We start from the raw sequence: 17,565 nt of genomic DNA, 5'->3' as shown, positions 1-17,565 counted from the left end.
CACTTACTTAGGGCTGAATCTCCTCTTTTTTGCATCGGGTTGTTGTGGGACGGCCCCCTTTTCCCTCCTTTCTGCTGCCCGGTCCCTGTACCTCAGCTGAAACGAAGAGCGCCACCCAGAGGTCAATACTTCAGAAGTGTCAAATCAATGAATCGTAGAAAAGAATAGCAGTTAAGGGGGGAATTGGTTGTTTGGAATTAATAATTCCACACTGCGGATCCTATCAGAGGAGGTTGGAGATGTAATCATGGGTTTACCTCTGTTTCGGATCGCTCGTGTGCCTCTGGCTGGCCTGGTCTGGCTCTCCTCTGCTCCAGGTTTTGCTGCACATGGAGGAATAAAGACAAGGACATGAATAGAATGTATAATTCTGTTCATTTATTTGTTGCAGCCTGAATTTTGGATTCTTGAATTTTTGCCAGCAAAAATATCCCAAGTAAAACGAGATAAAAAATGAATAAATCAGACTGAGTGTGAACAATCATTTGGTACAAGTGTTTAGTTGCACAGCTAGCACAGTCGGTCTAGTTATTGCTGGTATTATTTTAGCATTATGGTATTTATTAATATTTTCATTAGTGTTGTTTTCCTGAATTCCATCAGGATTGAAAATGTTTAATTACTGAACATTTCAGCGTTTTAAACGAATCGGTTGATTCAAAGATTCAATGATCCATTCGTAAACAACTGCCTCATTCTTGAATGAATCAGCCGTTAGAACGAATCGTTTAAATGAATGACTCAATGATTCGCTCATTAAGACGGTCACTTGCCGCCACCTACTGGTGGTTTAGTTTCATGTCTAAAAGTATAATTTTCCGTCCAACATCTCTTATTTGTATTTTCAAAATATTATTTAAAACGATCTCATAACATTATCTAATGCAGTAGTAATTTTATTTTAGTGTAAATTATTTAATTTGATTGGCAACAGTCTCTTTGTAAGTGCAATACACTCGCAACTAAATGGATAAGCACATAATCAAATTAATAAATATTACACAATTTAATCGCTTTGAAATCGCTGGTGTTTCTGACGTCACAAACTACCTTGTAACCAATCAGATCAACGTGTGATCATCAACAAGTGGATCTCTGAGAGGGTGTGAGTGAGTGGAGGCAGGGCTCATTTGCATATTCATAGAACCACCTATACTAAATGAGGCAAGGGTGTGTAGTTACATTCACGCTATTTTAAGGCGTGAAGAATTTTTTCAAGGAAACATTTTTAAATATGTAATTTTGGTGCTCAAAGATGAGTTTTAAGGGCTAAAATTATTGACTACAGGGGGACTAATAAAAATTATGTTTTTGTTAGTTAACAGTAATAGCACTGGTTATTGATAATATTCCTTTCAAACTCTGAAAAATTATTAAAAAATGAAAACAACACTATCTTGGCATTCAGCACGGCTCATATGTTGGCAGATCTGTAGCCGTCACTCACTCTGTGAAGCTCAGAGAGCTGCTGATGTCTGATCAGAGCCTCTTTACTGGGGAACTGTCTCCTGCACAGCAGACAGGCCAGCTTAGACCAGTCCGTCAGTCTCTCCTCTCGCTCTCCGGCCTCCTCCTCGCTGTCCGTCTCTGCGCCGTAGCCGGACACCAGACCCAGAGGGGGACTCAGCTGAGAGACCAGCACAAACAACCAGACTTTTAAAACACTGCAGTGCCAATAATAGACAATGTTTTGCAAACGGCACACACAAAAAGATGCACAGAATAAAACACAAAACAAAACAAGAAACAAGTGAAAATACTAAAATTATAATAGGTAATATAGGTAGGTGTGGCTCTGGGGCTCTGCCTTCTTCAACGTGTAAATCTTCTCCGGTTCATTTATTCTGTTCAGTCTGTCAATGTCAGACGCAAGTGAAAACATGAACACACTGGAGAGATGTTTTATAGCAGACACTGAGGTTGTACTTCTAATTGAAAGTGACACTGACACTGTTTTTCATGTTTAATACAGTAAACCTGCTGGCATTTAAACAACATATTGTATGAAGTGTTATAGTAATAAATATGACGTGACTACTGGAGTGCCGAATTGCAGAGCTGGGGCAAACATATCCACATCACTATGATCAGATGCTTTCTTAACTGCTGTTTTCTCACCCCTGCCATTTTTGATGTATTTATTTTGTTATTGAGAGGAAAGCGCACGGCATATTCATCTAACCGTCGCTCTCAGCAGTGTGGACGGCGTTGGGATGTTCCCGCTAACAGTATTTCGCTGCAAAAGTATTTCAGACTTCTTTTTACCCCCAAGCGAAGAATGGAAAAGAACTTTGCCATGAGTATATCGAGGTCGTAGGGTAACAAAACAAAAACTAAACACACTTCTCTTTCTTCTAGATGTTTGATCTGTTCCATCAGAATCTGAGGTCTCTCCAGCAAGGCACCCTGTGTGAAGAAAAAAAATAATATATATATATATATATATATATATATATATATATATATATATATATATATATATATATATATATATTCACACCATCAGTCAGACATGATGTCGCATTTTAACAGCAGGGCATTAGTCAGACAAAACCCAACCTTCATCTCCAGGACGGCGTATCCCGCATCCGCGCTGGCAGATTCCCGCCTGTCATCGGGTCTTCCCTGTGCCATCAATCGAGAGTTAGTGCTCAACGAGGAAGACGAGGACGATCGGCCATTCTCCTTCTGCCTGTTCAGACTCTTGGCCCACCGCTCCATGTCTTTGGCTATCTGAAGAGACATATAGACACATCAGGAAGAGATACTCGATTTAAATGACACGCCATCTCACCAAAACCTCACCTCTAAAGTCCACAGTATACTTCGTTTTTTACATTGCCAAGGCCTGTTGTTTCACAGTCGGAAAATAAACCGATGAGATGAAATCCGTTTGTGTGAGGGGACATTTTAGTACAAAGACTTTTATCGCTCAAAAAAGCTGTGCGTTTCAGCAGAAACTGAAGTGTACTTTGGGCTTAAGATGCGTCAGTAAACCTGAACATGTGAAATGATTCACAAGCAGCGAGCATTTCTGATTTCTGAACACCTTTCATCTAAAGTCGGCATGAAATGGAAGAAGAAGAAGAAGAAAAAAATGTAGGACGTGACTTGATTTTGTCCATGGGGAGTGACAGGTTGCGCCAGTAAACACATTTTTGATTTCATGGTGACTTAAGTAGTCTGAGGGTGTACCTGCTGTGCCGTCTTATTCTTGGGCTTGTCCTTCTTGTCCTTGCCGCTGTTGGCAGCACCTGAAAGGTCAGAGGTCACTCCCGCAGGGCCTGTGGTGTCGTCGGACGATTGTGATGGGGCAGGAACATACGTGTGGCTTTCTCCATCCCAGTACATGTACTGCTGGGTATGGGGATTATAATAGTACTAGAAGAGCATCACAAAACAAACAAAACATTTGCAGTATCAGTATGCTTGTATAGAATTAGTATTAAGTTGCGCAATAAGCGTGGTCATCACTGACGTCATCAAATAAAGACCCAAGAACCTTACACAATTAAACTCTCCTGAATCAGAATTGGAAATCAATGGGGGCTTGGGGCAAAAATTACACCAAACTGAACAAAAAAATGCTCATAATAGATAAGGGGGCATAAAATGCCCCTGCACAATTAAACTAAATCTATTACGACTGTTGTGATTCAAGTGAAAATGAATGAAAAGTGTTGATTGCGGCATTACATTTAGATCTGCACGTTGCATCAGATTTATTTTTATGTGTTGTTTTCTGCAGCGATGTGCATTATAACCAATCCCACACGTATCTGTTGAGCTTATGAATGCAGTGGCCAATCAGAGGCGTTTAGATTAGACACAGCTGAAACAGCATAGATTTTTTTTACGTGCGCAATCACTGACCGAATCCTGAGTCTGAAAATTATTTCTGTCATAATATTGGGTTACACTTTACTTACAGCTGCAGTCCTCGACTCAAAACGGTAAGCTTGTAATAATGTTTTTAATTCCAGTGTTAAAACATTATTACAAGTTTTGTAATTTTTTATTTTTTTTTTGCAGGAAATTCGAGCATGTCTTTGCGTCATTGCGTCACATCTGTACACATAAAGAAGAGTCTCGGCTAGTCGGCTATGAGTGTGAGGATGCTGGAGGTGGAGATTTATAGCCTTTTCTCACAGCACTTTATATAATTAAACTTATCAGTTTAATGGCGGATCCAGAAAGGTTCACACGACAATCACCAGTGACAACTGGAGATTCACCCGTTGTAAAATGCAAAAGACTTCGGACTTCGGAGTGGCTACAGAAAAAAAAGAGACTGCAACCGGCCCATGCGAAAACAAGGATGATATTTCGGGAGGGCATTAAATGTAGTCACGCAATGCTGATGTTGTTAACATTAACAATTTGAGAACAAAGTATAATTTGCACGGTTTGACGTGAAATGATAAGCGATCGTTAGATTTAATCAGCGTGATTTACTGCAATGCTTTTTTCCTCTTAGTTGGTCAGAACAAAAGTGGATGTTACTTGCTTGTTCAGATTACATTTTCTGGTGAAAATTCTTATGTTGGTCATACTTCCAAAAAGTAGAATCTGTGATTGCGAATGACAGTATCCACACCGGTGGTGACTGACAGCCGCACATTCTCCTCAAAACATCAGATTCATCCGCGCTGTGCCGTGCCGTGACACAACCCACGTAAAGTTGATAATACCGTGAATAACTGCAATTGCAGATTTCGAACAGAGATGGCGACAAAGAGGAAAAACTACAGACTGCAGCTTTTAAGGTCAGTTACATGTAATTATGCTGATCTGTTATTACAACAGTAAGTACAAGTAACTAATCCAAAACCAAACCCTTAATCCTATAGTAAGTACATGTAGTTAATTAATATTACTCGGTACTGATTTGTGAAATTACACTGTAACAACATCACCTTAAAATAAAGTGTAACATAATATTGCTGCCCTACCTTGTAATTAATGTAATTTTTTTTTGTTTTATAATTGATATACTTTATGTAGGCTATTTACATTATGAAATAGTGTAAATACATGTAAACCACCTTTAAACAGCATTAAACAGTCTTTCAGCGTAAAGATGACTTTTGTTGGTGCTGGTACAATTTGATTTAAACAATATTTAAAATATTTTAAAATATGTCAACTTTTCACTATTCCTTTTAAGGTGTTTAACAATATTTTATTATTTAAAAACAAATACATATAAAATAATTATATGACAACTTTATTATGCCCCTTCTTCTCTGTCAATACACGTTTGTGTGTAAATTAGCAAATACTCCAGGATACTGGTGTACGCAGCAGCGGCACACGCTTCATAAACTGTGCTCTGCAATCCCTAAGCCTTTTTTATTACCTGTGAATTTGGGTCATAGTAGAGGCCTGTAAGAGGGTCATAATAATAACCAGAGCTCTCATCGTAATGGTATGTGGACACGTCAGGATCCGCTGAAGGAAAGAGGAAAGAATTCATTAGGTCAGCTAAAGTAACTACAAAACATTTTTTGGTAAAATGAATATTAAAGTGCCCCCTATTATGCTTTTTGAATATTACCTTTCATGTAGTGTGTAATATAGCGGTTTGTGAATGTAAAAGATCGGCAAAGTTTCAAAGATGAAAGTGCGCTATAAATGGAGTTATTGGCTCCTAAAAGAAAGAACCAATTCTGAACTGCCGAAATGAGTTATTCCAGTCTTCTTTCTTACTGCATAAACTAATTAGCATAATGTTAGCCTATGGTCTTTATTGGGTGCCCACGAACAATGTCTACTTTGACCCTCAAACACTGGAGTTGTAGCTGAGGCCTGGAAGAGTTTGGTTCGTGTAGTCGACATGTCGAAAAGACAGAAGAGCCACCTGACCAGAGTAGACCAATCACAACAGACTGAGCCATCTGACCAATCAGAGCAGAGTAGACCAATCACAACAGACTCGGTCATCTGACGAATCAGTGCAGAGTAGACCAATCACTACAGACTGGGCAGTCTGGCCAATCAGAACAGAGTAGACCAATCACAACAGACTGAGCCATCTGACCAATCAGAGCAGAGTAGACTGATCACAACAGACTAGGTCATCTGACCAATCAGAGCAGAGTAGACCAATCACAACAGACTGGGCCATCTGACCAATCAGAGCAGTGTAGAGCTGTAGACCAATCCAGGGTTCCTACACCTTTTCCAAGGTCAAATTCAAGCACTTTTCAAGCACTTTCAAGGTCCATTTTAACGCTTTTTCCAGCACCTTACACCACCATAAATTACATACCAATACATAGTCAAAATTATTATTTAGTGTTTTTATCACATTAAAAGAGATAATGCTATAAACAGCCAAAATTGTGTTTCGTAAACAGATATTTAAGCAAATCACAAGTTTTATTTTTCAAAATGTATCACTGTCTAAGTAGATAATGCCTATGAATAATACTTTCCATTATATTACTTTCCAAATATTGCTTCCCAGATAATGTGATTTTCAGGCTGTAAAACTGAAGTAATTTCAAGGGCTGAAAATATGAAGACAAGGTTTGAACAACGAAAATCTGAGGCAGTGCAACAACAACCTGTAATTCCATTTTAACCCAGAAGACTCTGGAAGACTCTAAGCACAAGCACCTGCCTGATAAATAGCCTATATTAATAAAAAAAAAATGTATTTCATTGCCAAGACATATACATTTATCTACTGGAATAGAGCAGTGTAAATATTGCATAAGGCCATCCTCAACCTTACAGTCGGCTACTTGTATGACACTCCATCTGACACGATTTCTGTTCAGCAACCAACGATTGTTGTTATGCACTGGGCTAAACGTTTGGAGTTTTAATTTGCGGCTAGTTAACGTTACAGTTACTGTGCTGTAACTTTGGCTATGTTCACTGCATATTCCACAAATGAACGTGCCATAACGTACATTACATTATCATACCAAGTACTCTGTCACTAATGGCCCTTTCAGACAGGACGCGGAATGCGCTTTGCAATGAAACCCATTTATTTCAATGGCTTTAACTTTAAAAATAGTTAAACTTTTGCCGCTGCGATCTGTGACGATAACCCGCGTGGCCAATTAAAACGGGGCAACCAAACAAGCGCGGAAATCAAAATGAAAACTCCGCCTACTTTTGCTCTGGCCAGCGTAGCGCAAATCGCTCTGTATCTGAAGGGCTACATTTTATTTCTCCTTTTCAGTCAGACAGGTATTTGTTATGAAATTCAAGCATTTTCAAGGATTTCAAGCACCCGTACGAACCCTGCCAATCACAACAGACTGAGCCATCTGACCAATCAGATTGCTCTTGTGAAGGAGGGATTGAGAGAGACAGATTATTGTATCAAACCGTTTCAGAGACAGTGAGAAAAGATGTGATGCTGCAATGTATATTATGAGAAAATTCAAGTATTATTATTATTATTTTTTACTTGGACGCATGTAAACCTGTTGTAGGAGACGAAATTAGGAGCCTTTAAAATAACATAACAGGAGCACTTTAATGTGTGCTTACGGTACTGCGGGCACTCCAGAGCAGTTCCAGGTGTGGCAGGCTGGTTCGGTGTAGCAGGCTGAGGTTTCCCAATGATCTCCACCTGGGCCTTTGCGCACACACACACACACACGGTATACAGACGGACAATTAGTGCTTTTTAGACAATTAGAATTTTGATTGTAACAAAGCAAATCAAATAATGAATAAAAATACAGAACTCTACCTGGTTGGCCTGTGTGGAGGTTGTCGTTGCAACAAGCTGGTTATGGGATGCTGTGAGCGCCAATAAGGAGGTAGCACCTGTTTCTCCTATGGTGGAAAACACATTCACACTTACTACAATAAAATACCCACAGGCTGAAAGCAGATGCAACCGAGCTGTAGTTTTACCAGTGGAGGAAGTTCCTCCGCCAGGAGTGCCTAATAAAGTGTGGCTAATCAGTCCCGCAGCCGCTGGCCCTTTAAAGGGTTGTGCCTCTGCACTGACACCCAGCACAGCCTCCTGCCCAAACACCGCTGCTGCCCCCTGCTGGTGCACACTGAAATCACCACTCGCAGCTGCACCCGAGAGCTGCGCCGTCTGGAACAACAACCAGACATTTGGCAGTGTGTTAGAGAAGGAAATCGCATCTCAACACTGAATGGAAGACAAATATGTTCTGCAACTGTCAATACATAAGCTGAAATTTGTTAAGAGGTTCATTAATTATCTAAAGAACAAAATCAATGTATGTGTTCTTAAGGAAAAACCTGTGAAAGGGTTAGTATTACTGATGCACAGTATTTGTTTTTAATTATTTTACCAAAACAGAAACCTAAGCGCTTTCATTTAGTCAATACATTTTTCAAATGCATTTGATAATCCAACACTGAAATAAAACATGAGCTGTTTATAAACATTTAGGTTGCACATAAGGAAGTTTTTATACCAACTTATTATTTTTCTACTCCAATTTGTTGGTGAAATATAAATATTTAAATGATGGCTTGCTTTCAAGAGATTTATTCATACAAACATAAAAAAAAAAGATGACAGGTTAAGTAAAAATATAATGCATATGTAATATACTGCATACAGTATATTTATCAAAATGCTCCTCTGTAGAGTAAATGTTTCTAGCTAACTAATGAATTTATAGGCACTGAATGGTTTTCCTGAGGTAAATGTATTACGTCAATATTTTATCCACATCTTTCTGCGGTTGAAACACTGATTGAGTGATTACATTTCTGTAAGTTGGTTGTACTGTTTCTTTAAATAAACCTTCTGACGTTCATTCATGCTTGAATGAAAATAATTAAACATCACTTTTTTCAGTTTCAGACATTTCAGACTTAAAAATGTTTTTGCCAAAACCAAAAATTCATTTTCAGCCAAATATTTCCAGTTGCATCACTAGTTATTATTGTAATTAGTTACAATAATAATAATTATTATCTAGTATCACATCACAGATTTTTCCCCATTGTTATGTAAGTTTTGAACTAGTAATAGTGACTTTCAACAATTTCAACACAAGAGCATTTTCAGTCCAAAACCTTGACAATTGTAACTGTGGTTTAAGTGTAATAATTGATATCAATTCAAATCTGCTTTGCAAAATGGCCACGTTTACACCTTGGGTGCACATTCATTATCACTAACTGAAGATCCTAGAGTTAATCATTTCCTGCATACGAGTCTTTATGCTGTTAATCAAGCCATTTCCCTGTGCTGTGTGTACCTGAGTGACGGCCCACTGAGCTGCAGCTATAGCTGTACTCGCTACGGTCGCCACACTCACCCGACTCCCATCTGCCAGAAAAACATCGCTGAGAGAGAGAGAGGGAGAACACTCACAAAACTGTATAACATACAGTAATAATGTGATCTGTGAACACTCTCAAATGTGTGGCTCTGCTGCATTTTCCTATTACACAACCATGACATCAGTGTAAAGGTCCTTTCACACTGGACGCGATTTTGACACACGAATAATTCGTGCGATGGTTTTATTTTTTGATCAGCTGTTTGTGTAATGAGCGCTTCCACACCGAACGCGAATGTGCTGTGGCGAAAACACGACTTCTTTTTTTTGCTTCGATGTCGATTTTTTTTAACTTTTGCGGCGACAGAAACGGCTTCAGCCAATCACATACTACAAGGACAACGATTTGAAAGACAATGTGTGGCGTAGCATTGCCAACCAACTCGGTTATCACGACTGTGAGTATGTTGTGTGATAGTTTTAGTCGTTGTATAGTCCTGTGCTGTGTAGGCTAGCAGGCTAAACTACATTTGGGATAGAAAGCTAACACTATTATCGTCAAAGATAGAGACAGAGTCCGTGTTTACTTTGAACATGTAACAAAATGTAGTGAGACTATTTAGGGCTGCTTTTAGTATACTATACATTCTTTGTGTGATATCTACAGTTTCTAGTCGAATGATTTTAACTTGTTACTTCGTGTGTTACATGTAATGTGTATTGTGTATTACATGTAAATTGTAATGTGACATTACAAAACGCACTGTGTTTAGTTGAAGACGCAAAAAAACTGTGGAAAAACCTCAGGGGCACCTATGTGAGAAAAAGGAGAGAGGAAAAGGAAACTAAAAGTGGACATTAGCATACTCCCCATCAGACTCTCTGTTCTTTAAGATTGGGTACACCCAAAACCTTATTTTCTGTCTTTTAAAGAAAATTAAAAGCTCTTCTTCACTGGATGATGATGATGATGAAGTGTCCATGTTTTCTCAGCTGTCGGCGCGAAAGTTTTGGAATGCTGAAGCTCTGAACGTCACAGTAGACGTCTGATGTGAATGGTTTTGAAGCGAACTAAACTATTCGCTTTTTTTGTTACGCATCCGGTGTGAAAGGGCCTTAACGCTGCAGGATCAGTATTAGAAAAGCATGAACTCGTACCGTTTGGAGCCCTTGGCAAACTCTACAGAGATGAGCTTGCCGTCGATAGAGAGAGGAGGCTGCAGGGACTGGAGGATCTGAAGCAGCTGTGAAGCTTCCTAAAACATGATACAATACCTGTTTGTGTTAGTCTTACACGTTTTGTTGGGGAGTTGTGGCCACAACACATACAAGCAGATGCCATTTGCAAGTAGAGTCGCTGATTTACCACGATAGTAGTGAGCTGCAGAAAAGCAAACCCTCGGTTGAGCTGTGTCTGTTTGTCTTTGATGAGCCGAACATTTGAAGGGGAGAGAGTAGCAAACGGGGCCAAAGCGGACAAAATGGCCTCTAGTGTCGTATGGGGTCCCAGATTACGCAGGATCAGAGCTGAAGAGATGTGAACACAGATGTAAACACTGTCTTACCCTAAAGTAAAAGTGTTAAACGCGTACACGACTTACTGTCATTGGCCACCTCGGCAGCCTGTGATGAGGAACTTAAGTTGAGAATTGGAGATGCAGTCTGGTATATGATGGGAAGGGGGAGTAAACCCTGAGCTGAGTCCTTTAACTGCCCCAAAGGTAAACTCTTTGGCACCTGAAGGAGTTTCAGCTCAGCCTCTGAAAGGAAAGAGTCATATGTGCAAGAACTTACATTAATATTCATGTTTTTAACCATTTGGAGCAAAGGAACTGAAACAAATTAATTTCCATTCACACCTGATTTTGGAACTCCGCATTTGAAACACTTTTCTCTTCGTTTGAAGTTCTGCACTCCACACTGCCAATCAAAACACATGTTTGGGAAGACAACTACATCACTTAGAAGTATTTGTTCACTTAAAGGGATAGGTCATAAAAAAAAGACAATTCAATAATCATCTATTATTGCTCTATGTCACTCCAAGATGACTTCACTTCAGACACAATCACTTCGCTTTTCACATAAACACTGATCAACGCACACAATAAACAATAAAAAATATTTAATTATTTAATGTGGTCTAAGTCTCCAGAGTTTTCTATGCAATTGTTTGGGGATAGAACTGCACCATTATGTGGATGTTTCTTCCTCATGGTCTATCAGTGGCTACGTTTACATGCAACCAAATAATCCGCTAGTAATCAGATTGACGCCTCAATCAGACTGAAAAGCCTTCATGTAAACACCTTAATCGATCCGATTGAGCTCAGAATTGATCAGATTGAAAACAGAAACTGAAAGGTCTGCGCATGTGCAATCACGTTGAAATTGCGTAATGACGTATGATGTCATTCTAAAATTCTCCTTTCACTCAGCATACGTGAAGTGGTGCAGGACAACGTCCCACCAGTCCTTGCTTCGGATTCTCATCCACAGACGACAGATGATAAATATAAGCAGCACGGCACAACGGTTCATGTGCTCATTTACTTCAAATTATGACCAGAAATGGATAAATATTAAGTCTGCGGTTAAAGAAAAAATTAAAAGAACCAATGTAGGAAAATGGTTATGCGGATACAGCCGGAAACTCCATATATCCGTGCATGTCAAAAAATATATTACGATTTGAAGCTTGTTACATATACTGTAAACGCGCACATCAACCCGATCACATTTAGCGTTCATGTAAGCAGTACGTTCGGATTCATCAATCGAAATAGATTCAGTCCGATTGAAACAAAAGTTGTGCAAGAAGAAGAAGAAGAAGAAGAAGAAGAAGAAGAAGAAGAAGAAGAAGAAGAAGAAGAAGAAGAAGAAGAAGAAGAAGAAGAAGAAGAAGAAGAAGAAGAAGAAGAAGAAGAAGAAGAAGAAGAAGAAGAAGAAGAAGAAGAAGAAGAAGAAGAAGAAGAAGAAGAAGAAGAAGAAGAAGAAGAGGAGGAAGAGGAAGAGGAAGAGGAAGAGGAAGAGGAGGAAGAGGAAGAGGAAGAGGAAGAGGAAGAAGAGGAAGAGGAAGAGGAAGAGGAAGAGGAAGAGGAAGAAGAAGAAGAAGAAGAAGAAGAAGAAGAGGAAGAGGAAGAGGAAGAGGAAGAGGAAGAGGAAGAAGAGGAAGAGGAAGAGGAAGAAGAAGAAGAAGAAGAAGAAGAAGAAGAAGAATGCAACGACATGCTTTTACGAAGCAGTAGCAGCTGCGCGCTGCTTGTGTTTTATAACAGGAGGAAACTATCGTTGGGGTACAACACCGCCACCTACTGTACACTGGGATGTCAACCAGATACTGGCACTGGATTATTTACATCATATTATATGTGTTCTATTCATTTTAAGTATTATGGTTATCGCCAATACCGGTATATTGCAACACGCTTAATTAAACTGATAACAAGATTTCATTTTTTAAATATAATGATCATCATCAATACCGGTATATTGCGATTCGTGACATCCCTACTTGGATTATATGAAGTGTTGCACTGTATCATTCTGTGATACATTGCCTCTTTTTTTAAAAAGCTTGCTGCTGGTCACTATTCACTGCCAGCATATGGACGAGAACGAGCGGGTTATTTTTTAACAATTCTTCTTTTGTGGCCCAATATTTAAATGGATACTGCATTAGAACAACACCAGGGTGAGTAAATGATGACATAAAGGTCATTTCATTTAAAGGTGAACTATCCTTTTAAGGTACACTAAGACTAAGTCTTAATTTAACATAATTCTTTAATTATTGAAGTAAAGAACATTAAGAAAGTTACCTTATTGCAGAGCCAGTCTTCATTTGCACGGGGCTTTGGGTCGCTGTAGTGCATAGATACTCGTTGTCCCAAAATAGTGAGCACGCTCTGAAAGTGAGACACAGAAGAAGAGAGGGGACAACAGAATAAAAGAGGGTAAATATCATTTTCAGGGTGGAATTGGCACACTTGAGACCTCATCTCAACACAAGAGGGGAGGAGAAGACTGGATAAAAGAGAGAGAGGAAGTCAGATATCACCATCAGCTTGAGAGGACTCAGAAAGACGCGCCGGCCTGCATGTGAGAGAGCGTTTGCGGACACCCTCTCTGGCCAAAAGCCTCAACCTCCCCCATTCAGGGGAACAAAAAAAAAGTGTCACGCTCACTCCTGCCCACCCACATTAAGCCACAAATAAAACATCCAGACAGAAGATCACAAAAGCAAATTCATACAGCGATGACAGGACACATAGAATAAAGACTTGTAACGTATTACTGTACCTGAGCCAAAAATAAATCCTTAAGGACCTCAATGCGTAAAAAAGAAAATGCTGACAACTCCCCTCATTTGAGTTTCTGGCATTAAGAAAACATCCTTAAATGTAACTGAATACTTAAAGAAAAACAGCAACTATTCAATTACCCGATTTTGGGCACTTTAGAGGCCTGATAAATAAATACAAACAACATGACTCCATGCTTGTGTATGGCACCCCTTCGTACCCACAAATAAAACAGAAATAACATTAACTAACATTAGCCAAGATCTAAGCTAGTGGGAACCCCACAGAGTCCATTAATGAACGATCTGCTACATGCAAAAATGGCAAGCACTGGCTGAAATCACCCATTTCTAATCTGACTGCCTGGCTGCTAGACAAATACCAGGGTGCACAGCATGAAAGAAAGTGTGGTTTACAAGGTATTGGGCTGCTACAGCACATTTAATGAACAACAAACCAGTGAATTTGCCTAATTCTGCGAGGCTCGTAGCAATAAATTAGCAGCAAGTACACAGTTATTGTCATTTCTTTAATGTGAAATAATAGGTAGTTATAACCTCTGTGCAGACAGAAATCCCAGTTTAACTCTACATTGCCCTTTCAACGCTGAGACATGGTGTTGACACTATGGGAATGTCTTCAGTGTGTCTGAAACGTGTGAAATCACGCCAATGTTATTGGCCACAGCAGTCAAATGATATCACTGGTTCGCGGGCATGACTGCAAAAGGGCACCTGCATTAAAAGTCAACAGATTCTTTGTCTTTAAGAAGGCACTTTGTTTGTGTATGTGAGAAAGAGAAAAGGTTTGTGTGTTAATTTGTTTAAAATAAAAATAAAATAAAGAAACTAAAGCTAAAAAAGAAAAACATTAAGAAGTTGCGTTTCACTGTCCCCGATTTATCACAGTGGACAACACACATAAACTCTGTTTCATCTGTTTGGGAGCAAAGCATGCTTGGTCATTGGGAATTTAGCTCGCATAGTTACCTCCATCACGTCAAATTATTCGAACATAGAGGGGCTATGTGAGCACAGATATGAGAAGATGCCCCAGGTTGAAGAGGCACTTTCAAGCTATCTCTCCCAAGGCACCAGTCTTGCCCTCTATGCCTTTCCAGATCTTCCCAAGTCCTACACAGCGGCAGGTCAGGCCCTTGGAGCACTGCACACTACGGCAATTATACAGGATTACCAGGCCGACCTTCTGAAGCACCTGGACAAAGGGGAGGGACTGTCTCCAGAGGCCGTCCTGGAGCACAGCAGAGCCACAGATCTCGTCCTCCACGCCACCAAGCAGATGGCCTGGGCTATTGGTCATTTTATGGCTGTGATGGTTGCCATGGAGTGGCCTCTGTGGTTAAACATTTTGGGGATAAAGGAGGGGGAGAAATCCTTTCCCCTTAACACCCAGGCCTCTCCCTCTGGACTCTGATAGACCGTTGATACAGTTTTCAAGAGGTTCAGAGAGGCAAGGTTTCAGTCTGCAGCCTTAAAAAAGTTAATCCCCTTTCTTATTTTGTGTCCTTCAGCCCCGGCAGTGTGGACGTGAACTATGTTGGCATGCGTCCTTGGAGTCTGTGAGGAATGGGTGAATTGACAGTGTAAAGACCCCTTTTGCAGTGTCAGGATGTTTCCTTGCTGAACTCACGATGAGAATAAGCGATCATTATCTGAGGTATGGGTTACATTGCAGAAGGGTGGTATGCACACTTCCCTAGAGGGCAGGTTTAAACAGAGCGTCCCCTGGTGGATCGGCAGCAAAAGTACTTTAAGTTCTTTTTTTGTTAAGTGACACCTAGTGAAGGGCAGTTGACAGAAGGTGGGCTCTGTCTGTCTCCCCCTGAAGCTTTAACTCAGAGGTGATAGTGTAGACGAGATATGACGGCACACTTCCCCGGTGTCCACTGGAAGGTTTTTCCCAGCTGGATCTCCTGAAAGTACTTTTGCTACTCTTCTCCAAGGAGGACTGAGGGTTAGAGCAGGCAGTTGATAGAGCAGATGGCTCCAACACTAAACTTCCCTCACTCGTCTGTAGTCTTCGTCAGCTCTTTGAGACTGGACACTGAATATATGCTCCCCTCGACTGGGTTGCTTTTAATGAGCTTCACAAACTTGGAATGGCTAATGTGGTGGAACAGTAGTCTGCCCTTTTCCAGAGAGGGAGTGTTCGGTGGACACAGCTGTAGCCTCCCTAGTCAGCTCTACCCCTTGGGACTCTGGTAGGAAGATTGCCTACTAAACTTTGGTCCTAGGACCAGTCTGGTTGCTGAAGCGTCCCTAACCGTTATTAGATGGAGGCACCAGAGCTGCGAACGTTCCGCACCTCTAGGTGCTAAAGCTCTTGGTCCCTTGGCATGCATCTTGCATGGCAACTTTGGGTTCAGACCCTGGGTTTGGACTATGCTTGGTTCCCTGCAGTTCATTCAAAGAACAGCTGGTGAGCAGGCATTTGTTTAGTATGGCCTCGTGGGTATAGCGTCAACACCATGACACAGCGTTGAATTCCCTCGAATGGGAATGTCTTAGGGTTACGCGTGTAACCCGGTTCCCCAAGAGGGGAACGAGGTGCTGCGTCATGGTGTTGACACTTTAACTCAGAGCCAATAGTGTAGACGAGATATGACGGCACACTTCCCCGTTGTCCACTGGAAGGTTTTTCCCAGCTGGATCTCCTGAAAGTACTTTTGCTACTCTTCTCCAAGCAGGACTGAGGGTTAGACATGTTGATAGAGCAGATGGCTCCAACAATAAACTTCCCTCTCTCTTCTGTAGTCTTCGCCAGCTCTTTGAGACTGGACACTGAATACATGCTCCCCTCAGTTGGGTTGTTTTTAAAGAGCTTTAAAAATTGAAAATGATGGTGGAACAGTAGTCTGCCCTTCAGGCACTCCAGACATGCCTGCATGTTTTCAATCAGAAAACTCAAAGTTGATGACGTTTAATGCAGGTGCCCTTTTATAGTAATGCTGCCGCACCAGTGACATCATATGACTGCTTTGACCAATAAATTCTCCTGCTTTCGCCAGAGTTTTCTGTAGAATTTGAAGGGGAGGAAACCGCACCATTATTTGGGTCAGTTTTTTGGCATCATCAATACAAAAACAAAATTGTGGTTAATGGCTTTACAAGGCTATCAATCCAACTCTTCCTGTTTAAGCGTGGGGTTCTTGCTCAAAATAAGCAGCAGTGTGGACCAGAATTTATTCTGATGTTCTCAAGTATTCAGCCAGGAGGTTTACAACAGGTAGATTGGGGGGAGGGGATCCTGTAAAAAGTGTACCATAAGTTTCTCTGAACAAATGTGTCTGCCAAAGACTATTACTTTATTATGACTTCTTCCTGGCTTTCATGTAAACTGATATTCAGTAAATCAGCTAATCTATGAATGCACTGGTAATAATTGAATAATTCAAAAGATACGTAAGAGGAACATTCTGCTCAAATTCTCATGGAACTCTTAACTACCGGAACTCAAACCCTTTTTGAAACTCGAGTGGTTCTGACATTTCAAAGCCATGAGGATTTAACTAGAGAGACACAAAATAAAGGGCAGGTCTCACACTAGGTTTTTACGGTTGCCAAGAGACACTTCGCAGCTAACTGAAAAAGGGAGACAACACACACAAACTGAGCTTTCAGGGGGACAATACTGTTGAATTTATATCAAGCTTGGGCATTTCCAGAAAATACCCAAGTAGTTGCACAGTCAAATATTTGTTCTAGACAGACTGTATATTATTAGAATGGCAACAGGCAGACCTCATTCTTAAGAGATGGCGAAATCTGTGAAATCATAAGGAATCCAGCTATAAAGGGCATATATATCCATACACGTGTGGTCTTGTAGTGTGTATGTGTGTGTGCAGTGTGAAGTGACCTGGTTGGTCTCCATCCAGCGGCTGGCCTCCTGCAAGTGATTAAACTCGACGAAGCCGAATCCTCTGCTCTGACCTGGAGACACAGCCGTCGCCGGGCCACAATGACAGAACAACACAACGCAGTGAGGGGTTAGTGTTT

General features: G+C 40.6%; 1 protein-coding gene across 2 annotated transcripts in view; it reads right to left on the bottom strand.

Moving 5' to 3' along the window:
- Positions 1–17,565, bottom strand: part of rbm10 (RNA binding motif protein 10) — a 34,550-nt gene that overhangs the window by 1,745 nt on the left and 15,240 nt on the right. For both annotated transcript variants that reach the window (XM_081387207.1, XM_081387208.1), the window contains 17 exons: positions 17,426–17,499; positions 13,064–13,150; positions 11,102–11,162; positions 10,844–11,002; positions 10,609–10,769; positions 10,401–10,498; positions 9,219–9,306; positions 7,885–8,074; positions 7,718–7,803; positions 7,513–7,600; positions 5,360–5,451; positions 3,196–3,381; positions 2,560–2,733; positions 2,344–2,406; positions 1,448–1,627; positions 258–323; positions 8–96 (listed from right to left, as the gene is read on the bottom strand). In XM_081387207.1, coding sequence (XP_081243333.1) covers positions 8–96; positions 258–323; positions 1,448–1,627; positions 2,344–2,406; positions 2,560–2,733; positions 3,196–3,381; positions 5,360–5,451; positions 7,513–7,600; positions 7,718–7,803; positions 7,885–8,074; positions 9,219–9,306; positions 10,401–10,498; positions 10,609–10,769; positions 10,844–11,002; positions 11,102–11,162; positions 13,064–13,150; positions 17,426–17,499 — 1,942 coding nt within the window. The remainder of the gene's footprint in view (positions 1–7; positions 97–257; positions 324–1,447; positions 1,628–2,343; positions 2,407–2,559; positions 2,734–3,195; positions 3,382–5,359; positions 5,452–7,512; positions 7,601–7,717; positions 7,804–7,884; positions 8,075–9,218; positions 9,307–10,400; positions 10,499–10,608; positions 10,770–10,843; positions 11,003–11,101; positions 11,163–13,063; positions 13,151–17,425; positions 17,500–17,565) is intronic.

The sequence above is a fragment of the Scardinius erythrophthalmus genome (genome assembly GCF_964197995.2).
Source record: "Scardinius erythrophthalmus genome assembly, chromosome: 15".
NCBI lineage: Eukaryota > Metazoa > Chordata > Actinopteri > Cypriniformes > Leuciscidae > Scardinius > Scardinius erythrophthalmus.
This window is presented reverse-complemented; position numbering and strand designations above follow the sequence as displayed.